At 42.1% G+C, this 23,584-nt stretch overlaps 1 protein-coding gene across 1 annotated transcript in view; it reads right to left on the minus strand.

The window, feature by feature from the left end:
* Nucleotides 1-23,584, minus strand: part of usp43a (ubiquitin specific peptidase 43a) — a gene marked incomplete at its 3' end in the record, with an annotated part of 100,651 nt that overhangs the window by 47,396 nt on the left and 29,671 nt on the right. Inside the window, exon 3 of the mRNA XM_079498765.1 lies at nucleotides 12,570-12,661. Coding sequence (XP_079354891.1) covers nucleotides 12,570-12,661 — 92 coding nt within the window. The remainder of the gene's footprint in view (nucleotides 1-12,569; nucleotides 12,662-23,584) is intronic.

Below are 23,584 nucleotides of genomic sequence, written 5' to 3' on the forward strand. Positions count from 1 at the left end.
AACACTCGTGCCCTTTCTGCCTCTCATTCGAAGACACACTCATGCAGAAGGTGCAAGACACCACGGACGGTACTCTGAGGATACGAAAATGTCAAGACAGCGGAAACAGGATTGATCACATCATATTCAGGGAGTCGGATTGCAAATTGGAGCCACGTTTTTCAGGAGACCAGTTGTTGGGCTGTGCTGCATTGTACCGGAGTTGCATTTTGTACCACGTTGAAAAATAAATAAACATGAATTACAAAAATATATATATATTCTGCATAATAATAATAGTAGCCTGCTTTCTACTTTTGGTGCTTTAAGTGCATTTTGTGTGTGCGTGTCATGGGTGTGTCATGTGTGTAACGATTGTGTCATTGTATGAGCAGATGTGTACCGGATGTGCACTGTATGTACTTAAGAGAGAGAGAGAGACAGTCATCTGCTCCTTCTGCAGAGAGGCCTTTTATCACCCTTTCAGGATATTCTCGGATCTCCCACACACACACACACACACACACACACACACACACACGCGCACACACGCACACGCACACACCAGTGCACACAAAATGTCACTTTCCTATAATCTGATGACCAGCAAAGTCTTCGGGAGTACAAGAGCGCTCGTCCTGAAATACGCTCGCCCCGGGAAAAATCCGGTGACCTCGTAACAGTCGTCAGCAGGTATTCCTAAACGTAACCTCAGTAATGCCTAAACCTAACCTTATTCCTAAAAGTAACCTCAGTAAAACTGTGCCTAAAACGACATAGAAACAGGGTTTTTCAGAAAACTGTTTGGATTTAGAATCGGCCTCAGATCTTAATGGATTAAGACTGGTAAAGAAACACTGTAGTTGAGTTGATGAATAATGAAGACACTGTCGTATGCCGTGCAGATGAACGTGGCACCATTGAGGATAGAATTGTATAAAAGACAACTATAAAGTGACAGAGACGTATTATTCCTTTACTCTCAGAAGCCACTTTAAAGTTTGGTGATGAAATCACGATGAACTTGAAACAGGCCTTAGAAAAGGGTAGCATCTGTGAGGATGAATATAAATGTATGGTTTAAAACAACCCGATGCAATCTGGTACGGCCTACACTCTCCCTGGAATAAACAATCTGGTACGGCCTACAGGCCCTACACTCTCCCTGGAATAAACAATGACTTGTTATGAATGTATGATCCTCCAGGTCCACAGATTTGATCTGGAAATTGATCCCTCAAAGCGCTACTGTCTCACTGGTGGACTTTCACATTAAAACCCGGGACTGCCAGCCCAATAGCTTTTCAGTGCCTTCTGCCAGCTCTATTCATATTTTTAATTCATAATTTTAATGCCAATAGAAACATCTGTGATATACACACTACATCTCATTCTGACACGGCAATCCTATAGTATTATACCCAGTCCTGATGGTGGCGGTAACTTCACCATTATGCCGATTTTGACCAAATAGAGCGAATCTGGCGATAGCACTTCCGGTTCAACGAACAATAACATCCACCAGTTTTTTGCACTGTGCTACACAGTCAGATGTCCGGGATGCTAAGCTATCATCGTATATTTTTATATCTAAGTCAAATTAAGCTCTAATCAAGCCCCAATTATCGCATTTTACGCAGCGATGCACATAAAGACCGCGCGCACGCCAATCTACTCACAACATGTCGTGTAGATTGGCTATTTTAACTATTCAAAAATGTTAGATCTGAACTACTCAAAGCTCAAACCTACAGCAGTTCTAGAGACATTTCTTCTCAAGTTCTTGCATTGCATCTACCTATAGTCATATTTTGGAATCTAAAGTCACTTTCTGTCTCAGATAATTCTGTACATTGAGACCAACCCAGAATGGCACAATAAGGGTCTGGATAGGATACAGTCATAAAGTATACTTCTTAACATAAAGTATCACTTCAGAATTAAGTTATAGTTTGGGATACTTGTCACAAAGTGCCCTTTGCTGGGTTACATTTCGGGCATGAATGGAGATACAGAAGGATAAAATGAGTGCAGTTTAGTACCGGAATTATGCAGTCTGTGAATCACCTGAAATTGGACCAGTTAGTGTCTGGAGTTTATAGAGCAACCGTGAATAACTTTAAGATAACTTCCACATCTTTCACCACTAATTGTTATAGCAAGATATTTTTCTCCCCAGGCCTCTTATTTCAAATGCCATGAGGAGATTGATTCACATGCTGCGAAAAAAATAAAAAAAGTTAAATTTGTTTCTTTGAATCAGTGGGTTGATTCATAAATGTTTGAGGGAGGTGGAGTTACTGGAATACATTGGAAATGTAATATGTATTTGCGAGTATTGGGTGTGTGAAGGAGGCACAATTATTATCCTTATAGATCCGCTACAGTGTGAAGAATGCCTTAATCTTCCCAAAGTGTAAACTTATTCTCAATTAATGATGGAGGAAAGGCATGAATGTAATTTAAGTATTTTACTTGTTCTAGAACCAAAGTTATTTTGGTAGAAAATGGGCCTAGTGATGGCAGTGCTGTGATAGACTTGTCGTGCTTGTTGTGGACATCTAAAAGTCATGACCCACCTGTGTCTATTGTTTGAAAACATGGAGGAACATCCATGTGGCAATAATAGTCCATTTGGAATGCTGTTCTTGCCACCTTTGTCATGCCTTTATTTGTAACAATGTAAGCGATAAGCTGTCAAAAGCAGCCAGTTGCGTTAGCTTGCAGATTCATCAAGTCACCAAGAATAAAGAGTTTCTGCACATTTGCTTGCGGGAAGATGGATAGATGTCCTCTATTATCCAAGGGGAAATCGTTTTGCTCGGGTCAATGCATGCAACACAACCTGTGTGAACACAATACTCAGTATTCCTATCCCATATCTCTGCAGAAACCTGTGTGCATACACAATTGGGCATCTAGACTCACTCGCATGCAAACACGCTTCCAGGTTCCAGAATAGATAGAATAGATACAATAGCTTTGGGTCATTATCCTCTCCGGTCCATCCATGGTTCTTCCAGGGCAGTGGTTACCAAACTTTTCAGGTCGAGACCCAAAAGAGAGTATAGGTAAAACAGAGGCTGTGAGTGCGCGTGAGTGCATGTTTAGAGGCTGTGAGTGCATGTGTGCGTACATGTTTAGAGGGCTGAGCGTGTGTGTGTGTGTGTGTGCATGTTGGGTGCTATGACTTCAGACTACGGTATGTGAGTGTGTGTGTGTGTGCGTGCATGTTTAGAGAGGGGTGCTATAACTTCAGACTACGGTGTGTGTGTGTGTGTGTGTGTGTGTGTGTGTGTGTGTGTGTGTGTGTGTGTGTGTGTGTGTGTGTGTGTGTGTGTGTGTGTGCGTGCATGTTTAGAGAGGGATGCTGTAACTTCAGACTACGGTGTGTGTGTGTGTGTGTGTGTGTGTGTGTGTGTGTGTGTGTGTGTGTGTGTGTGTGTGTGTGTGTGTGTGTGTGTGTGTGTGTGTGTGTGTGTGTGTGCGTGCATGTTTAGAGAGGGATGCTGTAACTTCAGACTACGGTGTCTGTGTGTGTGTGTGTGTGTGTGTGTGTGTGTGTGTGTGTGTGTGTGTGTGTGTGTGTGTGTGTGTGTGTGTGTGTGTGTGTGTGTGTGTGTGTGTTTAGAGGGGTGCTATGCTACGGTATGTAAGCGGAATTGTATCAAGTGCGTTTCCATTAAGCCCAGTTCTAGCGCATTAAGGCTTTTGCGCATAAATTCCTCAATGGAAACACCTCAAAATGCGAATAAGTCTTACTTTTTCGCAAAAAACACTTTTGCGCTTGAAGGGGGTGAATTTTGGCGTATATCGAATAAATGAAATGCACAAATGGGGTATGGAAACACAAAACATTTTTTCTAATTAGAAAGCATTGAACTGGCATTATATCGCTTATCGCTTTTGAACAGTTGGAAAAGAATTGGAAAAGTTGGAAATTCTTGGAAAAGAATTTCTGAAAGTTCGCTTAGCCATTTTCGAAAAGGCTTAATAGAACCGCACCTAGTGTCATTTCCAGCCATGCTTTGGCACCGTTGTACTCCTGCACCAGGAGCTTGAGATTGGCAGAGGGAGAGAGAGAGAGAGAGAGAGAGAGAGAGAGAGAGAGAGAGAGAGAGAGAGAGAGATAACTCCTCTCCTGTACAGGCCTATATGCTGCTCTCAGTAGTCCTAGCCACTTCCTCACAAGCATGTTCACCATTCTCTCCAGCCGATTGGCACGGGATAGTGACCTCGTAGATGGTAATTGGCCACGGGGGACCAGGCAGCAGTCCAAAATTGAAACCATCACAGCTTTAGCTTGTATCAAGCCACTTCCCTCACAAGCACATTCAAAACTCTCTCAAGCCGATTGGCATGGGATTTGAGTGACCTCGTAGACAGTAATTGGCCACGTGAGATGGGACAGCTGTCCAAATTGAAAGCGCCAACAACTTCAGCTTCCTGGGGAAAGCGTTTGGTTAATTTGCTTGATGCCACCGATTGTATCCTGTCAGTTGTTCCACCTGCTCAGAATCTGAGGTGTGCTCTGTACCACTATGTACCAGCAACCAAGGCTCTTGATGGGCTTCTTGGGTTAGTCCGACGTCCCAATAATCCGACACCCATAAATCTGACTACCCAATATTCCGACCATAGAGACTAACCATATCCCCAAACCCTAACCCTAACCGCACACGGAAGCCACGGTGAGTCTTAACCGGCCACGCAGTCAGACTAACGAGAAGATATTGGACTAATGCGCTTCTCTAGGACTGTTGGCCCTGCAGTTTAGTCAGCGGGTGTTTGGTGCATGCTTATGTTGTGATCACCATCATGTCGCCCTGGCACGCTCTAATAATGAGTTCCATTGCCACGGTGAATGCCAGGGGAGACATGGTGGTATGAAAGTCCTTTTCCTCTCAGGTCGAAACGCATCTGTTGCTACTGCCTATTAGAGGTAAAATAAACCATGTGAAACGGACATTCATTGTGTGCTGACTATTTCCTCATTTCCATTATATTATTGAGCCGTGCACCTAAAAGACTTTCATCTAGTCTGGAGTGTTGCAGGCCATCTGCTTTGCAGATATTTCTCTCAGAGAGATGGTGGTACAACCAGGCAGTGGTACATCTGTTCTGTGAACCGGATGTCCTGGAAGTACTGTAGTCTTGTGCTGTCCTCTGCACTGACCCACCGAAGGCATTGCCAAGAGCTCATGACGGGTCGACCGCCTAGGGCCCTCGGTTCTACAAAAGCCGGTTATTTGCATCAGTATTATACTTGCATCGGTATTATACAAATGCACACTGATCAAGAAAACCAAGACAAAATCTTAATACAAACATCTTCTGAGCCACGTTCTTTGTCTGGAACTCTGGGTGGAGTTTCAGGCCGTAGATCTCTGCACATCCTCCAGGCCGCAAAAAAATAAAAAATAAAACCTGAGTAAGAAACTTTGAGTGACAGACAGTCACTGGGGGTTGACAAAGACTCAATTTAGGCCACATCAGAGCATCTCCAGAGCGCTATGTCTCCCCGATCGACAGCCCAAAACCGCGAGACAGCATCAGCTCTAATCAAACATTTATTCAAATCAGACAGCTCCACAAAATGCCCCCAAGGCATCTCAGAGTTGTTGTGAAGAGAACCGGAGAGAAAAGTGAGGTAGACAGAGAATAAGAGACAGAGAGAGAGAGAAGAAAATGAAAGAAAAAGAAGAAGATTAAAGAATAATGCTGCTGATATATAGCCTACATATACCAACAACTATTTGCACATACGTACATTTGATTTGATGATGCTCTTGAATCTTAAAGCTCTTGATTCTGAATCTTTTTTTCTCTCCTTGCTGTTTTTTGCACTCTCTTCCTTTTTTTTTTAAATATTTCTACGTCTTTATCATCTATGCTGCTGCATTGCCTGAAGGCAGCCAAACCAAACTGAGTTTTACTCTTATGGACCTGTACAGTGTACACAAGATGTAACAATAAAGAACAACCTTGAACCTTGACAAACAGACACAAAAACTAGGAAGGTATGTGCACGCAGTAGAGAGCAAATCAGAGCATCACGAGATATAACTCGTTCCCACATTTTAATTAATTTCTGGCTACAGTTGAAGACTAAAACTAAGAGTCAATATATTGACAATTTCGCCAACAAACAAAACTAGACAAAAATGTTATGGAGGGACTAGTGGAGTGGAGCAGTAAAATGTTTGTTTGGCTGTGCTCTGAAAATAGCAGATCTACAAGCTCACAACCTGTTGCGCTGCGACACATTATTTGCAACAAACAAAGAAAGTAAGTGAAGTAAAGAGAGGCCATATGGGACCAGGGGTCATCGCCATGCCAGCTTGTGGTGGACATTTCTGTCAAAAGAATTTTTTTGCCACGGACATGCAAAATTAGTGGACAATAATATTACCAGAAACACATAAAGAGCTAACCCTGAATGACCATAACAGCTCTGTAACTCTGAGAGTTTACAAATGGAACCAAATGGACCCGCAAACACTTCTAGCAAATAAAACATTTGAGAACCACTACTACTAGTGGACTCCTAATGTGCCATACATAGTGTCATGGTACATTAGTGTCATACATATTCTGAAGAAAACCTGGAGAGTCTTTGCCACAGACACGTTTGTCCGTGTACGGATAGATGGATAGATGGATGTTAGGTTCTTAGTTTACTTGATGACCCTAGGGTTAGGGTTAGGGTTAGGCCTAGATGTTCAATATATTCATATTAATATGATGTATTAGCTCGTGTTGTCCTTGCTTACTGTAAATCGCTCTGGATTAAGAGCGTCTGCTAAATGCCTAAATTGTAATTCAGGAGATCCAGTAGTAGGCACCCTGCCATGCCACGTCACATGACACCCTCACAACATTCTCCTTCCATTCTTTCTCATTGAACAAACCTGAGTTCTTCAAACACTCACCCATTCAGCCACAATCCTGGAATTGCAGTGCACTATAAACACAGCCTTCCACCAGCAGGCTGTCACGTACAAACCCCTTATTAGGATTTACAGAGGTATAACTTACCTCTACAAACTACTGATTATCACCCTCACAAGTAATACAGACTCCTTACCCACAGTAGCATATTCAACAAATGTAATAACACGTTTGTGTGCACAGTAAATGTCTACCTACCTACTAGGGGTAGGACGATATGGGTACCTCACGATACGATATATATTGCGATATTAGGCCCTCGATAACGATAATATCACGATATTCGATATATTGCGATATTTGCGATTTATTGTATGAAAGTTCATCAACGATATATCACGATATCTGCAACTACTTGGAACTGGAAAAAACGCTATTTTCGTGCTCGGACACAGGGAGGGACACACACATAGCTGTCTATAGGAGTGGTTGCACCACTCAAACACTAAATTAATACTCAATAAACTCCCCCTTTGACTCATACCCTCATCATAATATCTCACAAACACTACCAACTGACCATTATCACTGGTATCATCATAATGCCTCACAAACACCACCAACTGACCATTATCACTGGTGTCAGTGGACTATTATCCACTGCTGGGGAAATGCATTCTGCATTTTGTATTCCCACAAAGCTGTTTGGACAAATCACCATCCAGTAATTCAGTACTTCTGGTTGCTGTGGAATGTGAGAGTGGGATTTGCTTTATTTTAGCTGTCATTTCCTCCTTTTCTAAACATGTTGTTCATCACTTCATTATGAACAACATTATTTTATTTCAAATAAAAAATTATAATAATAAAAAATGTTTTTTGGTTTTTTTCTATATCGATATTTTAATAATCGATATCGATTATTTATCGCGGGAGGATGTATCGATATATATCGCAATATCGATATGTCAGCACACCCCTACTACCTACCTACCATATCTATCTATCTATCTATCTATCTATCTATCTATCTATCTATCTATCTATCTATCTATCTATCTACCGTAGTGTATATTAAGATACCGGTACATACTGTATTTAAATTGCGTGTCACATTTACACAGTGCATGAGTAATAGCACACATAAGCTAATTATACGAACTCAGTGGTGTGCAAGTTTGTGCATGTGTCTAATGTACAGCATAGTACGTACAGCTAATTGCATCCGTTAAATAGGCCTCTTATGCCAGTACAAAGCATTGGCCTGCATTCAAAGCCACATAATAAACCCACGGAGGAACACAACGCTAAAAATAGCCAGTCATTTCAAAAAGGGAGGAAAAAGGGACAGAGTAGATGGGATGTGTGTGTACGTGCGTGCGTGTGTGCACATTCATGCGTGCATGAGTGTGCATGTGTGCATGTGCAGGAAGATAGATTTTGGATTAGCGCATTAAGACCTGAGGCCAGGTTCTACAAAATGCCTTTTAAATCCGAACAGTTTTCTGAAAAGAACATATGTTCCTATATCAGTGGTACTCAAACAGCTTTCATGTCAAGGATGTATTTGCCCGTCGACCCCATCTCAAAATAATTAGTACCAGGGACCTGCAGAAGCAAAGATTTGAGTTAAAAATGTTTGCATTAAAAATATATATATAGGTATGCACACAGAGCAGATATCACTTTGTGCCATGCTATGAGCTTGCAGATCTGCTTTTTTTTAAATCGTGACAAAAACACACTTATCGCCAAAATCAAAATTTGACACACATGCTTTATCTGTGTTACTTTTAATGGATTAATGTACTGAGTGAACAAGAGCTGTGTTTCTTCCATGTCCGAATGGTTTCCAGTTTACCAGGTTGAGTACAACATGGAGCTCAACACTAGACCAGTGGTTCCCAAACTTCCTAGCTCGAGACCCACAAAAGAAATTAGACTAGATTAGATTAGTTTTCCCGGGACTCAAACTAGTAAAAATAGCCAATCTACAAGCGCGCAACACGTCACTTCCCGCCATGTTGTGAGCTTGTAAATCGGTTATTTTCCAATACTATTTAAACTTTTTTTTCTTTTCCTAATTTATGGAATTTCATAGATTTTTCTTTGATTTCTTCATGAAATTCCTGAAAACTGACTCACTGATTTTTGTTTTTTATTCCCAAAATGCGTTTTGGGAATGTTTTGAAATAATAATGATAAAAATAATTAAAAACAAAATGTAGGAAACAAAAAAATAAAGGGACCCATAAATATGTGTCCGTGACCCATAAATATGTGTCCGTGACCCACAAATGGGTCCCGAGTCCCACTGTTTGGGAAACAGTGTTGTAGACCACAGTGGGATGATCCAATCATCATCGATCGCCTCACACCATTTCATTCTGTGGGTTGAGAATGAGAGGTCAACTGAACGTACAGTACAGTAGTGGGAGAGGCTTCCCTGGAGTATTGGCCTGGCTATTTGACCACAATACATTCCTTTCTTTTTCTTTTATTCTTCTTCGAAAAACAGGCACTCCACAAGCTCACAATGTGTTGTGAAACAATGTGTTGGCAGTTGGTATCCAGTGTAACAGTGTTATAAAGAACGGCGTTATATAACGATATACCTTTTTGGGCAAAGGTGTAAACTAACAAGTTAGTTTGCAAATTAGAGTAATCCTTTACCTAGTTACCTTTCTCAAAAACAATGGCGTTACTAGTTACATTTAAGACCTATATTTCCCTGTTTTCTTTTTAGGAAAAATAATCCATTTGCGCTGTTTCTTGAATGAATAAGCTCTGTCAACTCTCTATAAAGTAAAATTAATATTAATCACACATTTAGTTCATTAAGAAGATATATTTCGAATGCTGGTCTCGTCCTATGGTCTCCTCAAAAGTTGACTCTCATACACTATAGGCTATCAGCTGTTCTGTGCGCATGCGCACATTTAGGTGCATGTAACGTCATTAAAATGAAATCACCATTACACCACTGCCTCTAACTATTCCTATTAGCATCTCGGAAATTCTGAGGCAGCAGATCTCTACGCATAATTGCGTGTCTTCAGCATTGCGGGAAAAAAGCGAGAATGATTTTGAAAATGAATTATGCATGACAACTGCCAAGGTATATCTGAATATAATATATAATCTTTGAACATATCGAGTACATGTCTATCTGGAGTCAATCAGTTGTGAGACAAGGTGAAGAATGGCTGAAGGCAAGAAGAGAGCAAAGATACAGTACTCAAGTAGCCTACTGTACAATTTTGAGTTGTTTTTTTTCTTTTTTACTTTTGTCAGTATTTACAATTTGAAATACGTACATGCCCCACTACATCTCAGAGGAAAATATTGTACTTTTACTCAACTACAGCTCACTATGCGTTGCGATGCGAGTATATCTACAGTACATTAAAGCCACAATTGTGAGTACTGCTGCTGTTTGGTGAAAGGCTCCATCTCACACCATCTTTCTGGGGTGCATGAAACAAAGCGAGGTCATCCTAAAGATCCATCCCCTGCTACCTCTGCACAGGTCTATCTGGCCTACTTTCTCCAGCTATACCTTATCCGCAGGACAAACACCATGTACTGTAAGAGAATCAGAATCATCTTTCTTGTCACATCACCTTTTTAGTAAAAAGGTGGGTGAAATTCAATTTTGTGCATAGTTCCCATTGTGTTGTTCTTTTCCAAGAAACAAAGAAAGGGAAGAAGAGAGGGGGGGAAGGAGATCAAGGCAAGAAATAAATAAGAACATGTTAAGCTCGTTCTACACGCACGCAAGTACGCAAGTACGCACGCACGCACGCACGCACGCACGCACGCACGCACGCACGCACGCACGCACGCACGCACGCACGCACGCACGCACGCACGCACGCACGCACGCACGCACACACAGTACACTCGTAGGGTCTCTCTTAGCTCATGTACAAATGGCACAGCCATAGGGTCTCCCTTATCTTATTCCCCGCCCTGTGCTGCTGTTTACCTATTCTCTCCAACAGTATTCTCTCCTCAGGACACGAGTTCTGGCGCCGGTACCTTTCAGGTTTCACACTGCATAATTGATAGGATACCGGTGCTTAGATGGTCCTGAAGTTTTATTCTGGCTCTACTTTTCTAAGGTGTATACTTTGGCTTAGACAAAAACTAAAACTAAAATCCCCAAATACCAACTGTGTAAAAGAAAACAGAATGGTGATTTTGTTGTGTGCAGTGTTGGGGAAATGCTACTTTTACCTACTGAGAAAAGTAACTGGTTATATTGTAGATTTTGTGTTACTGAAAATGAAAACCCCTTTGCGATTTTCTTGTGCAAGTTGGTTGTATCGTCCAGAGGGAGTGTAGGCTACTCAATGAGCCCGCTGTACGCGTATCTTTGAATGTATTGACTCTGTCGCGATTGTATAAAGACCATAGCAGCGGCCGTGGGTTTCTGGACCCACTGAAAACTCTCCAATTAATTTTCCCATAGACATTTACAAAAATATTTTTCATCAATTATTCTAAGCCTAGAATCAAGCCATCCAGGATCCTGGTGAATCATTGAGTTACCCGGAAACGGTTCCATCACAACTGGCTTTATCACACTGTCAGAGCTGGTATGTGGACTTCACATCTGCTGTACAATTACATCAAAATGTTTCAAGGACCACCATAACTCTGAGTGTACAAATGAACACTCTCAGAGTTACATATAGGAATCGTTATAGGGAACAGTTAAGGAATCGGACCGTTTAGAAGGAATCGTTAAAGGACCACTTCACCACTTTTCAACTTCTCTTCCTATAATTGGTCCTAACTAATGTTCATGATAAAATACCACCATTTTTTCCTACTCAGTCCGTGTCTCATAGGAAGGCTGTGGGCAGTTCAGAAACCAGTCCACCAGTGACGTCATCGATGGTGAATCCAAGCTAATAGAAACGGCAGGCTTTCTTTTCCTGAAAAGTTGCAATGCAAAAGTTGAAGCCATCGTTCTCACGATAATAAAAATCTAAATATATTTTAAAACAAATATTGCTTAAAAAAAATCTGCCTAATGATGATGTCACTGGTGGACGGGTGTCCGAACTGCCCAAAGCCCTCCTATGAGACACAGACTGAGTAGGGAAAAATGGTGGTGTTTTATCATGAACATTAGTGAGGACCAATTATATTATATATATGAAGAGATGTTGAAAAGTGGTGAAGTGGTCCTTTAAGGAACCGGAATCATTAGAATTACTGATACAGTTGCAGTAAAATCCTAAAGGATGCCAACCCTATTGGATGTGCTTGTTTTGGCCTCTTCAAATCAAACCTGACACATTGTCACCCAGGCATCATATGCATTTGATGTCCTTACCCCCCTTTCACCAAACAAATGTACGTACAGGCTGAGCTCTCTGCCTTCTCTGAATCTCTGTCACACAGTAGCTGAACGATCTGCACATGCAAACAACTGACACAGCCAGCTAGAAACTTCTCCCGTGTGCCTTGAAAATGTAGCAGAGTGGCTCACAACTTCAGCCTGATGGCCTAAAAGTCTAATATCTCCCCCCGGATCATAGGGATATATCCCTTTCCACCCTGGTACGATTACCGGGCGTTACATAGTTGGACATAGCTGCGGAGCTCTGGATCTGTCTTGAGCGATTAGCCCGACACTGGTTGTGAGTGACATACAGGAATGTTGTGTACAAGTGTGTGTTCCTCACCTGTACTGTGCCTGGAAGTGTTCCTGGACAAAGCTGTGGCAGTCTCCTGGCTGCGTGACGCTGGAGGGCTCCTCCACTGAGCTGCATGGGCTCTGCATGGGGACAGGGAGAGAAGAGAAGAGAAGAGAAGAGGAGAGGAGAGAAGAGAAGAGAAGAGAAGAGAAGAGAAGAGAAGAGAAGAGAAGAGAAGAGAAGAGAAGAGAAGAGAAGAGAAGAGAAGAGAAGAGAAGAGAAGAGAAGAGAAGAGAAGAGAAGAGAAGAGAAGAGAAGAGAAGAGAAGAGAAGAGAAGAGAAGAGAAGAGAATTAACCTAAGAGAACTGACACACAGTGGTACTTATGTACAATTTTAATGTATTATTTGTACTTTACTTCATGAGTAGTACAAAAATCCCCAAAAAATACTTTTACATTGATTTGACAGCTTTAGTTACTAGTTTTGTAGATTTTGATTATTATCAAAAAACATACATTAACCACTTCAGCCCATACATTTCTGCCATTTGAAAATAACCCTGCTATAGATATTTTCAAAACATTTGTATACATTTGAAAACGCGGGGCAAAGTGGATGCTTAAAACATGCTAGATATGTGGTCTCTATCGTAGGTGTGCCCAATTTGCACAATTCTCTGTCAGCATCTTAATTCTGTGCTTTTAATAGGCTGCTAGGTGATCAAAGGACTCCTGGAGAGCCAGAGCCAGATCAGAGAGTTGGAGAGGGAGAGAGAAACTCAGACACAGATATCACATTATTAAAGTTTTTTAAGAATCTGTTTTCCACCCCTACTTTAATCCCTCATAGATCCCTTGCTCTTTGAGGTATGGAAGGTGAGAGTGAATCAAAGGGTGCATTCTTAAAGCAATGGTTCCAAAAACTTTTTAGCTCAAGACAGTGGAGACCCAGAAGAGAAATTCAACTTTTTCAATTATTCGATTTTTGAAAAGTATTTATGAAATACTTTTCAATGCTAGCGTGCTAAGGCGAGGACCATCCTTGCTCCAGTAAACGCCAATGTTCCACATCGATAATATAACATTGACAACATCTAATTTTGTGTTCAGATTACCTATCTCAACCATGTAACTTAGGGAAAAATGTTACCCTAAGTCGTTTTATCTCCTGTTTTATTATACCACTTCTTCTCGTGTGACAACAGGTGGCAACTGATGCCAGTGGGAGTGACTGATTCTGTCATTCATTCCAGGAGGCTGCAGTTTGGGCGCACGCACGCACGCACGCACGCACGCACGCACGCACGCACGCACGCACACACACACACACACACACACACACACACACACACACACACACACTGCAGGACTGCAGCTGCAAGTGCTGTAATTGGTCCTTGAGCTCAACGTGGGGGCATAATTTCATGGTGTTATGTTGTTTACCTGTGGGGACGGTGACACAACGTGACGTGTGCCATATGAGCTAATAAACAGAGGGACGGAAAGAAAGTGAGTCTAGATTTAGAAGGAGCCATTGTAGAACTTTCCCCAGTGCTGTAACTACGGTATAATAATACTCTTCTAGACAATTCCACTTGTAGTGCAGAGTAACAGTGGCACAAAAGTGCGTCAGCTAATAAAAAAGGAGAGCTGTCTTAGCACTCGAAAACCAGTCACGGTTACATGTGTGTGAACAGGGTTCAATGTACCATCGTTGTTTTGACGTTCAGAGCAAAACCCTTCTCCCAGGTCCAAACGAATGCAAGGCTTTCAGAGGGTTGCATCACGTAGTAGAGAAGGTATAATGCAGAAACTCAAACTTTGGTTTGTCATGTCCTCAAGTTTACGTTGCTGCTGCTGCATATTGAGTTTGAGTTCGTTTTTTTGTTTTTTAATGCTGCACTCAGTAATAATGAAGGAATATGTAACATTGTGGTCTTACATAACTACAATATACTGTATGCAACTTGTAGATGAAGACCATACCAGTACCAGTAGTAGTGCATGTGATCATTTTCTTTGTGCATCTCTTGAGAATAGGCCTATTTCGTACACAGGAGTTGTCTGGGGCCTATCAATAAACATGAGCCTGCTGCATACCCAGAGGCTGCGTTTATTGTGGTTAAACCACACCAATGTGAAGGAAGTATTGTCAAGATAGGAAGATACTACCAATGTCATCAGAAAGGTGCCAAATGGGGTAAGCAACCTTAGGCACGGCCCACGGGTGCCAAAATTGGCACAGGGGAGGGTGATTACTGGCACACTGGCATAAGTGTGAGAGAGTTTTTTTTTTTCTTTTAAAATTAAGTATTCAAAAAAAGTTTAGTCAGTTAAATGAAGTCCCTGCCCTCACATCTATAATTACACAAATTACATCCTGCACATAATTCTATGTTCATTCAAACACCTAAGTCTGACTGGGGACTGGGAGGGAGTCTCATGGGAGAAAGTCTAATGATCATTAGTACATCTTGATGTGAAAGAACACAGAAGAAGAAGAAAAAGGTTGTTTTGTATAGCCCATGGACAGTCAAAATCAGATGTAGGTGATAAAACAATCTGGGCATTAGTTTACTAAACACATTTCAGCTGCTCATGCTCATTTAGTTAGTTAAAAGAAATTGTGAACGGGGACTAAAACTGCTTTAGAGTGTCCCTCAGTGATGTTATTCCTTTCTTCTCCAAGTTTAGCTTTAAAGTTTTAAATTGTACAGTGTACGTGCAATTGCAAACACGACTAAGACCGCCCGACAACCGTGAGAATGCTTGATTGGGGAATGTCCTTTGGGTGGTTCTAAGTCAAAGCGGCCCAATATAAAATCCATCCCACCTCAGACTGCCAGCTCTGTTTCGTATTTATTGTGCAACTTCCTCAACCAGCGAGAGCCTACTGTATATTTGCCAACAGAAGATGATGAGCCAAATTAACTATGTATATGTTATTTTAAAGCCATGAAATCACCAAAGCAATTTCCGTCTGTGAACACAATTACTGTCTGGGGAGTAAGGATGTTTACGACTTTCTGCAAGAGACAAGGTGAAGGAAGAAATGAGGATTTATTTTCAGAGTGATAACATTAACCTATTAAAACCCGGGGAAAGCATCCGTGCCATTTTCGATTTTTAGCTAAAAAAGTATTGTTTTATACTTTGGCTATTCAAAAACAGCAGATATAGAAGCTCATAGCGCGTAGATCTGCTATTTTTTTAAGAATCGTGAACATTGTGCAAATCTGATATATATTAATGCCAAACTATTTAGAAGACATTTGTAGAACCGGCCTCAGGTCTTAATGGGTTAATGTGGTGGCATGGGAGTACCTTTTTTCCCCACCCTCAGTAATTGCATCTTTTGTCCCCAAAAGTCTCACACTAGTTTGTTCCGGACGGTTTAAGGCCCGTCATTCCGCATCCAATAATTCCCACATACAGACTAGTGTGTATCGTTTCCGTATTCACTCTAGAGTGTACATGTAGACCGGATCAGCAGCCTGCAAAGCAACTCCATCCCAACCCAGTCATAAACACTCAAGCCCATAGTACCACCAAAGCTCGTGAAAATATTAAACAAGTTACTTTTGAAAAATAGTATTTCATATTTGTAATATTATTACTCAAAATGAAAGTAATTAGTTAGTAATAGTTACTGGGGAAAAAAGTAATAAAATAGGCCCACTGGCAGAGCCTGGCCCAGGTGAAAGGAGTTGGCCTCATTAGGCCCACTGGCAGAGCCAGAGCCTTTTGTGGTGGTTCTGGAGAACTGTGCGTCCGACCGACTCTATACCGGGCACTGCACTCCCTGCGGGGGTGTGGATCGCGTGTGTCGAATGTGAAGTCGGTGGGTCAAACGGTTCTCGAGTTACGTGCATTACACACACGCACACACGCACGCACGAAGACATAGACGTGGCACATTTATAGTAGGATGAGGGTACATGGAAAGCCAACATCTTAACCACTATATCCCCATGACTCGGGGGATATATTAGACTTTTAGGCCATCAGGCTGAGGTTGTATGAGCCACTCTGCTACACTTGGGTTGCCCTAAAATATAATTCCTCCTTATGGCGCTACCCAATTCAATACGCATCACAAAACAATTCCAAGCGACAGACAGCACATTACTGCACACTTGAAAAAGCACCTTATTCTACCATAAGTAGGTCATTGGGCTCAGCTGGACCTTAGAACAAAGATGCCTGAAATGCACTGAGATAGAAAGGCAGATAAGTGGCCCAAGGAAAAGAGAGGGAAAGATATGAGTGTACTGAACCCAAAGAAAGAAACAATAATGATTTTGGCTTTGTCACTGTAATGGGATACAGTGACAAAGCCAAAATCATGTTTGTACCAATAACAGATGTGAATACAAAAACTGTATTTCTATAAGCAATAAGAAGCTGCTGTTCTTTTGAATATAATCTGTATTAGATATAATTTGTATTCAGTCATATCCTGTTGCTTAGGTAGTGTAATAAGCAACACACACACAAACACGCACGCACGCACACACGCACGCACGCACGCACGCGTGCACGCACGCACGCACGCACGCACGCACACGTTTAACAGATTTACCAACTTTAATTGTTCTGTGACTCCAGTGTCACAGAGAAAGGCTTATAGGGTCCCTTTCCCAAACGTAGCGGAGTAAAGTCACAGTGAGATTATATAAACGGACATCTGCAGACAATGGTGAGGAGACTGAACTTAAATCCAAGGGCATGGATGAATGGGTCTTGTCCACGATGTCTATGCAGTCAGAGTTTGATGGAATGTGTCTGTGCTTTTTGGTTTTAGGAACCAAATTCCAAGTCAATCCGAATAGCCAGGTGTTGCAGAACCACATGGCGAGATCTACTCAATGTTACTTGAAGAAATGGGCAGCCATACTTTTGCTTGATTGCTTGATTGCTTGCTTGCTTGATTGATTGATTGATTGACTGATTGATTGATTGCCCACTATCATGGGCCCTATCTTGCGTGAGGACTGGAGCACTTTATGCGTAATGTGGGGATTTAGCATTGTGTAAAGAGTCGTGCCCCCGTAAAATTGGCTATCTTGTGGCAAAGCCTAAATCCTTGAAACACTCCTCTACCCGTTACATTATGCATAGGTGTGGTTTTGGCGTTACAATAATTAAAGCAATTACCGTGCCACATGCCATTGCCTTTCAGAGATCAATTATCCATTACAGTGATATCTTGCTTTACACCATGGCCCATGGAAGAGCAACGTGTTCTGCCTTGGAATACATTTATATTTGATACAGAGGGTTGGTTTGTGTGTCCAGTATCTGACTATGTGTCATCCACTCCGCAACCAACACAGTCTCACTTTTGCTGCCCCTATGCCGTTTTTCTTTTTTTCCCACCGCGCACAGATATGCACCAAGAACACTTAATGAAATAAGAAGACTTATTTCATTAAGTCACAACTCGCTCAAATCTGAATCAGTTTAAACATTGAAAGTGCTGTGTAATCTATGGTGTTTGAGCTTTCATTTGGTATATAGATCGTGAGTATATTGCCTCTCTACGAAACGGTATCAAGTGAAATGGAAAGTTCGGGAAATCGGATATATTAAACAGACTTGCACTGAACTGAGGCGAAATAACATTGGAAATGACACCTGTTGCTTCATTACCATCTAGCCTTTAATTGCCTTTAGATCTACGTGTTATGTTTTAGTTTATTTTATGCCAGTGTTAATTTTTAGTTGGCTAAGACTAGATAGTTTAAGTAGCCTAGGCAGGCCTAAAGTTCAATGGATTGTTCAAAGACTGAGCTTAAATCAGAATTTGCTACTAAAAGTAACACTAAAACTAAGTTGCTAAAATACTTTTAGTCTTACTAGAATTACTAAAATTACTAGGTTAGGTTTCTGGTTTAGGTTTATTCTAAGTGGGGAACAAAGAACCTTTTTTGCATGGTGGGGAACATAGAACCTGGGGAACATAGGAACATAGTCCTCCTCAAGGACTCGCCACCGCAACCACTGTGTGTTGTCATATTGGAGACCAGTCAGTGACACCAGTTCTTTCAGTAAGCCACAATGTGCTGACAGTGCAATGATAATACCCCGGAATATAAGAAGTGGTGGTTAGCGTTTTGAGCTTGATTCTACTGCAGTGTGCATGTTATATCATCAACACATCAAAGCAAATGTTATGTAAAGTATAATGTGAATATGAATGTAAAATGCAAAGATAAGCTCCTGCCATAAACACATAGTGTAGCTTTAAACAGTGGTAGGAAAAGTACTCAAATTATGTAAAAGCATCAATACTGCAATATAGAAATACTCTGTTACAAGTAAAAGTCCAGAATTCAAAATGTACTTCAGTAAAAGTACAAGTATTGGCATCAAAATGTACTTAAAGTACCAAACGTAAAAGTAATCATTATGCAGAAGGTCCCATTTCAAGTTTTCAAATGTATAAAAATCTTTTGAAAATAGCCCATCTACAATCTCACAAACTTGTAGATCAGCTATTTTCAAAGGGCCGAAATGTAATAAGGCCTATAGCTGAAGTGCTGTTTTGTAATAATAATCAAAATCTACAAAATAACTAGTAACAGAAGTTTTTGAAATAATTGTAGTGGAGTTTACTCAAGTAAAGTACAAATACCTCAAAATTGTACTTACAGTAAGCACAGTACTTGAGTAAATGTACTTAGTTACATTACACCACTGCAAACCACTGACATCACCAGAACCAAAAACACTACAACCAACAACCTATAAAACGATACAGAAGGTGCAGTATGTGTAGCCTGTGTACCTAGTGAAGCCTGGACGTGTGTTGGAGTGCATGCACACTTTGTGGTGCGCTCAGAGCTATAATAGGCTCACCCTATCCTTACACCCAACCAACATTATTTGAACAGGATGTTTCTCTTGTTGCCCCGGGACCTCTGTAGCCTGGAAACCAGACACATCAACCAGGGCGAAAGAAAGAAAGAAAGAAAGAAAGAAAGAAAGAAAGAAAGAAAGAAAGAAAGAAAGAAAGAAAGAAAGAAAGAAAGAAAGAAAGAAAGAGAAAGAAAGAAAGAAAGAGTGCATGCCTTTGCCAGCCTATTAGTACAGTAACTTTCCCCCTACAGTAAAGGACATACCAGCTGTATGGCTTTGATACACCTTCTCAACCTGAAAACATGCCTTTATGTTCCATTTGTGAATAAAATAAAAATCACACTCATGTGAAGTGAGGGGCGCCCAGATTTTTGGGGGCACGTTGATTTCTCATGGCGGTACATTATATATAAATTACAAGATGCATTATTATCAGTGAGCTGATGTCTTACGTCATCATTTACTGCCCAAAACAAACATTAAAGTCCATAGGCTTGGCTGGCCACAGGGAATTTATAATTATAGGCTCTAAACAAACAACTACCACAGAACATCCTGTCTTTTAGACAGGAAGCAATATCACCAGCCTAGTAGATTTCCACAGGGATGTATACTAGAAGACCTGTACCTTTAGTTTGAGATTTAATTCCTTGAAAGAAACATCTCTCCAATGCCGCCATTTATAAGACACGATGGTCCTACGAAGCAGAGACACAGCTCCCTCCAGAGAGCTTTGCACTTCATAAGCCCTACAAGCAAACATATGTTGTTATCCAAACGCTGCTGATTCCCTGCAGGTTACAATGGAGTGTTCTTTCATGCGAGAGCACACGCAGGCATTCCTTTCCTCAGCAGGCACTACGGAGGAGAGGACTGATTTGGTTTGGTTTGCGGTTAAAAGTGTGTGTGCGTGCGTGCGTGCGTGCGTGCATGCGTGCATGCGCGTGTGTATGCGCGTGCGCAGGATATTTGTGTTTTTGACACCACAGTTTTACCTAAACTTCTAAAAGGTAGCCTAACTTTCTGGAAGCTTTAATGAAGCTTCAATGGTGGGGTGAAGAGTGAGGAGGCATGGTGGGGTAAAGAGTGAGGAGGCATGGTGGGGTAAAGAGTGAGGAGGCATGGTGGGGTGAAGAGTGAGGAGGCATGGTGGGGTGAAGAGTTAGGAGGCATGGTGGGGTAAAGAGTGAGGAGGCATGGTGGGGTAAAGAGTGAGGAGGCATGGTGGGGTAAAGAGTGAGGAGGCATGGTGGGGTAAAGAGTGAGGAGGCATGGTGGGGTAAAGAGTGAGGAGGCATGGTGGGGTGAAGAGTTAGGAGGCATGGTTGGGTAAAGAGTGAGGAGGCATGGTGGGGTAAAGAGTGAGGAGGCATGGTGGGGTAAAGAGTGAGGAGGCATGGTGGGGTAAAGAGTGAGGAGGCATGGTGGGGTAAAGAGTGAGGAGGCATGGTGGGGTAAAGAGTGAGGAGGCATGGTGGTGTGAAGAGTTAGGAGGCATGGTGGGGTAAAGAGTGAGGAGGCATGGTGGGGTGAAGAGTGAGGAGGCATGGTGGGGTGAAGAGTGAGGAGGCATGGTGGGGTAAAGAGTGAGGAGGCATGGTGGGGTAAAGAGTGAGGAGGCATGGTGGGGTAAAGAGTTAGGAGGCATGGTGGGGTGAAGAGTGAGGAGGCATGGTGGGGTAAAGAGTGAGGAGGCATGGTGGGGTAAAGAGTGAGGAGGCATGGTGGGGTGAAGAGTGAGGAGGCATGGTGGGGTAAAGAGTTAGTAGGCATGGTGGGGTAAAGAGTGAGGAGGCATGGTGGGGTGAAGAGTTAGGAGGCATGGTGGGGTGAAGAGTGAGGAGGCATGGTGGGGTAAAGAGTGAGGAGGCATGGTGGGGTAAAGAGTGAGGAGGCATGGTGGGGTAAAGAGTTAGGAGGCATGGTGGGGTGAAGAGTGAGGAGGCATGGTGGGGTAAAGAGTTAGGAGGCATGGTGGGGTGAAGAGTGAGGAGGCATGGTGGGGTAAAGAGTGAGGAGGCATGGTGGGGTAAAGAGTGAGGAGGCATGGTGGGGTGAAGAGTGAGGAGGCATGGTGGGGTAAAGAGTTAGTAGGCATGGTGGGGTAAAGAGTGAGGAGGCATGGTGGGGTGAAGAGTTAGGAGGCATGGTGGGGTGAAGAGTGAGGAGGCATGGTGGGGTGAAGAGTGAGGAGGCTATGCAATCTATGTAATGATAGCCGATGAGTATCACGTTTTGTTTGAATGTAAGAATACCAGCATTATGAATTTTAGACAAAGATATCTGCCAAATTACCCATTCATGTTGAAATTAATTGCATTACTTCAATCTGATAAGCCAAAGGTTATCTGTAAATTAGGTGCTTTCCTGAAAAATGCTCTTCCGCTATTCAAATAATATGTATGTCATGACTTTTGCTGTGTCTGTATGTATATACAGTATTGTTATACTGTAACTGTACGCTGTTATTTATGAATCTGTGCTCCATAAAATGTGAACATGGTCGTGAGTTAAATAAATGATGATGAAATTAGTAGCATTAGTGTACTGTACTGCTTTCTCTTTTTAGATGCAGAGTAGCAAACAGAAAACATTATGGTAAACCAAGTGTGAAAGGTTGACCTGAAGGTCAGGAAGTCATTCTAATAAACCCATAAAACGTTTGACTCAATTGATATGAACAGATAGATATTGTGTCAGGTGCTGCCCAGTGTCCACCCAGACACACACACGTAATTTACCACAATAATTTGCTGAACACTCTACTGTAGGTAGTTTATTTTAAGTGTGCTTATCAGATATGTGGTCCTGCAGTGAGCCACACAAGTGTGTCGACTGTTGACCGTGTCAGCTGATAACAATTCCCGCATAGCAAGGCACACTTTAGTCATCATTACCAAAGATAGAACTCATGCTGTTGCTGTTTAGGTTATATATACCGTATATATATATATAGTGATGCACTATTAATCGGTAGCATAATCGGAATAGGTCATATCGGCCATAAGAATGCCATATTGGTATCGGAACGGTCTCAAAATAATACTGATTATTTAATCGGTTTTCACCAGCAAATAAATAAATAAAATCTACATTTAATTTGTGTACTCATGTCATTCAGTAGTGAATGACTACTGAATGACATTTGGAAAAAGAGTATAGATGCTATTTATTGATTGAATACTTTATAAATAGGCTTTGGGCCAAGCCCCTAGGGCCTAAGCTTGTTTCCATTGTGAAAATAATCGTAGATCGGATATCGGTCATAATTTCATAATCGTGCACCCCTAATATATAAATATGACAACCACACACCCTGGCATCCAACCAGTCACTGTCTGTGTCTCTGTGGTCAAGGAGCTGTAATGATGTCACCTATTGAAGTCATGAGGAAATGCACTGACAGCATGGGTGACAGACTGGAGGAAAAGTGAGAATGAATTCTAAACACCTGCAGTCAATCTACCCCTAAGACACGCATGCGCACGCGCGCGCACACACACACACACACACACACACACACACACACACACACACACACACACACACACACACACACACACACACACACACACACCTGAATCTGCCTGAACCTTCCAGGTGTGTGGGTGTCTTCTAGATATTCAATTCAGCAGTAGAAACCTGCACACATTCTGATCGGTGAACCAATATTCTCCAGCGCTTGCTCTATGCGCACCTTCCCCTCTAGGCCAGAAAGCACACTGGCTGAGCCAGGCTACGTTTAGTGCGTCCAGGCATCCGTCTGTCTCACATGCACATTTATTAATAACGGATAATGGTGGTCTACATTGCCCAGACTGGCCACTATTTTTGGACCATTATAAAACATGATATTGTAAGTGCAATGATAGTTACTTATGATGAGACGTGGCTACATGGATGTCAACATTGGATTGACCGCTCAATGCGAGCCAAAAGAGGGGCGTGCGTGTGTGCGTGCGTGCGTGCGGAGTGGTCCAGGTCAGAAGGGTAAATGCTGTGCGTGCAGTATAAAGTGGCTGACTCACCCCTATTCTTTCAGCTGTGGACGACCGCCTCTAATTCGGCCCTATTCAACTCGGGCTTACAGTAACAAGGCAGTCTGGGAGATAAGGGTGGAAGCCCACAGGCATTTTAAACCCTGGCAGCAATCCCCCTCCCCGATCACCATGCATGCTGTGGCCAAGGGTAGTGAAACTTT

Source organism: Electrona antarctica, assembly GCF_951216825.1.
Source record: "Electrona antarctica genome assembly, chromosome: 4".
NCBI lineage: Eukaryota > Metazoa > Chordata > Actinopteri > Myctophiformes > Myctophidae > Electrona > Electrona antarctica.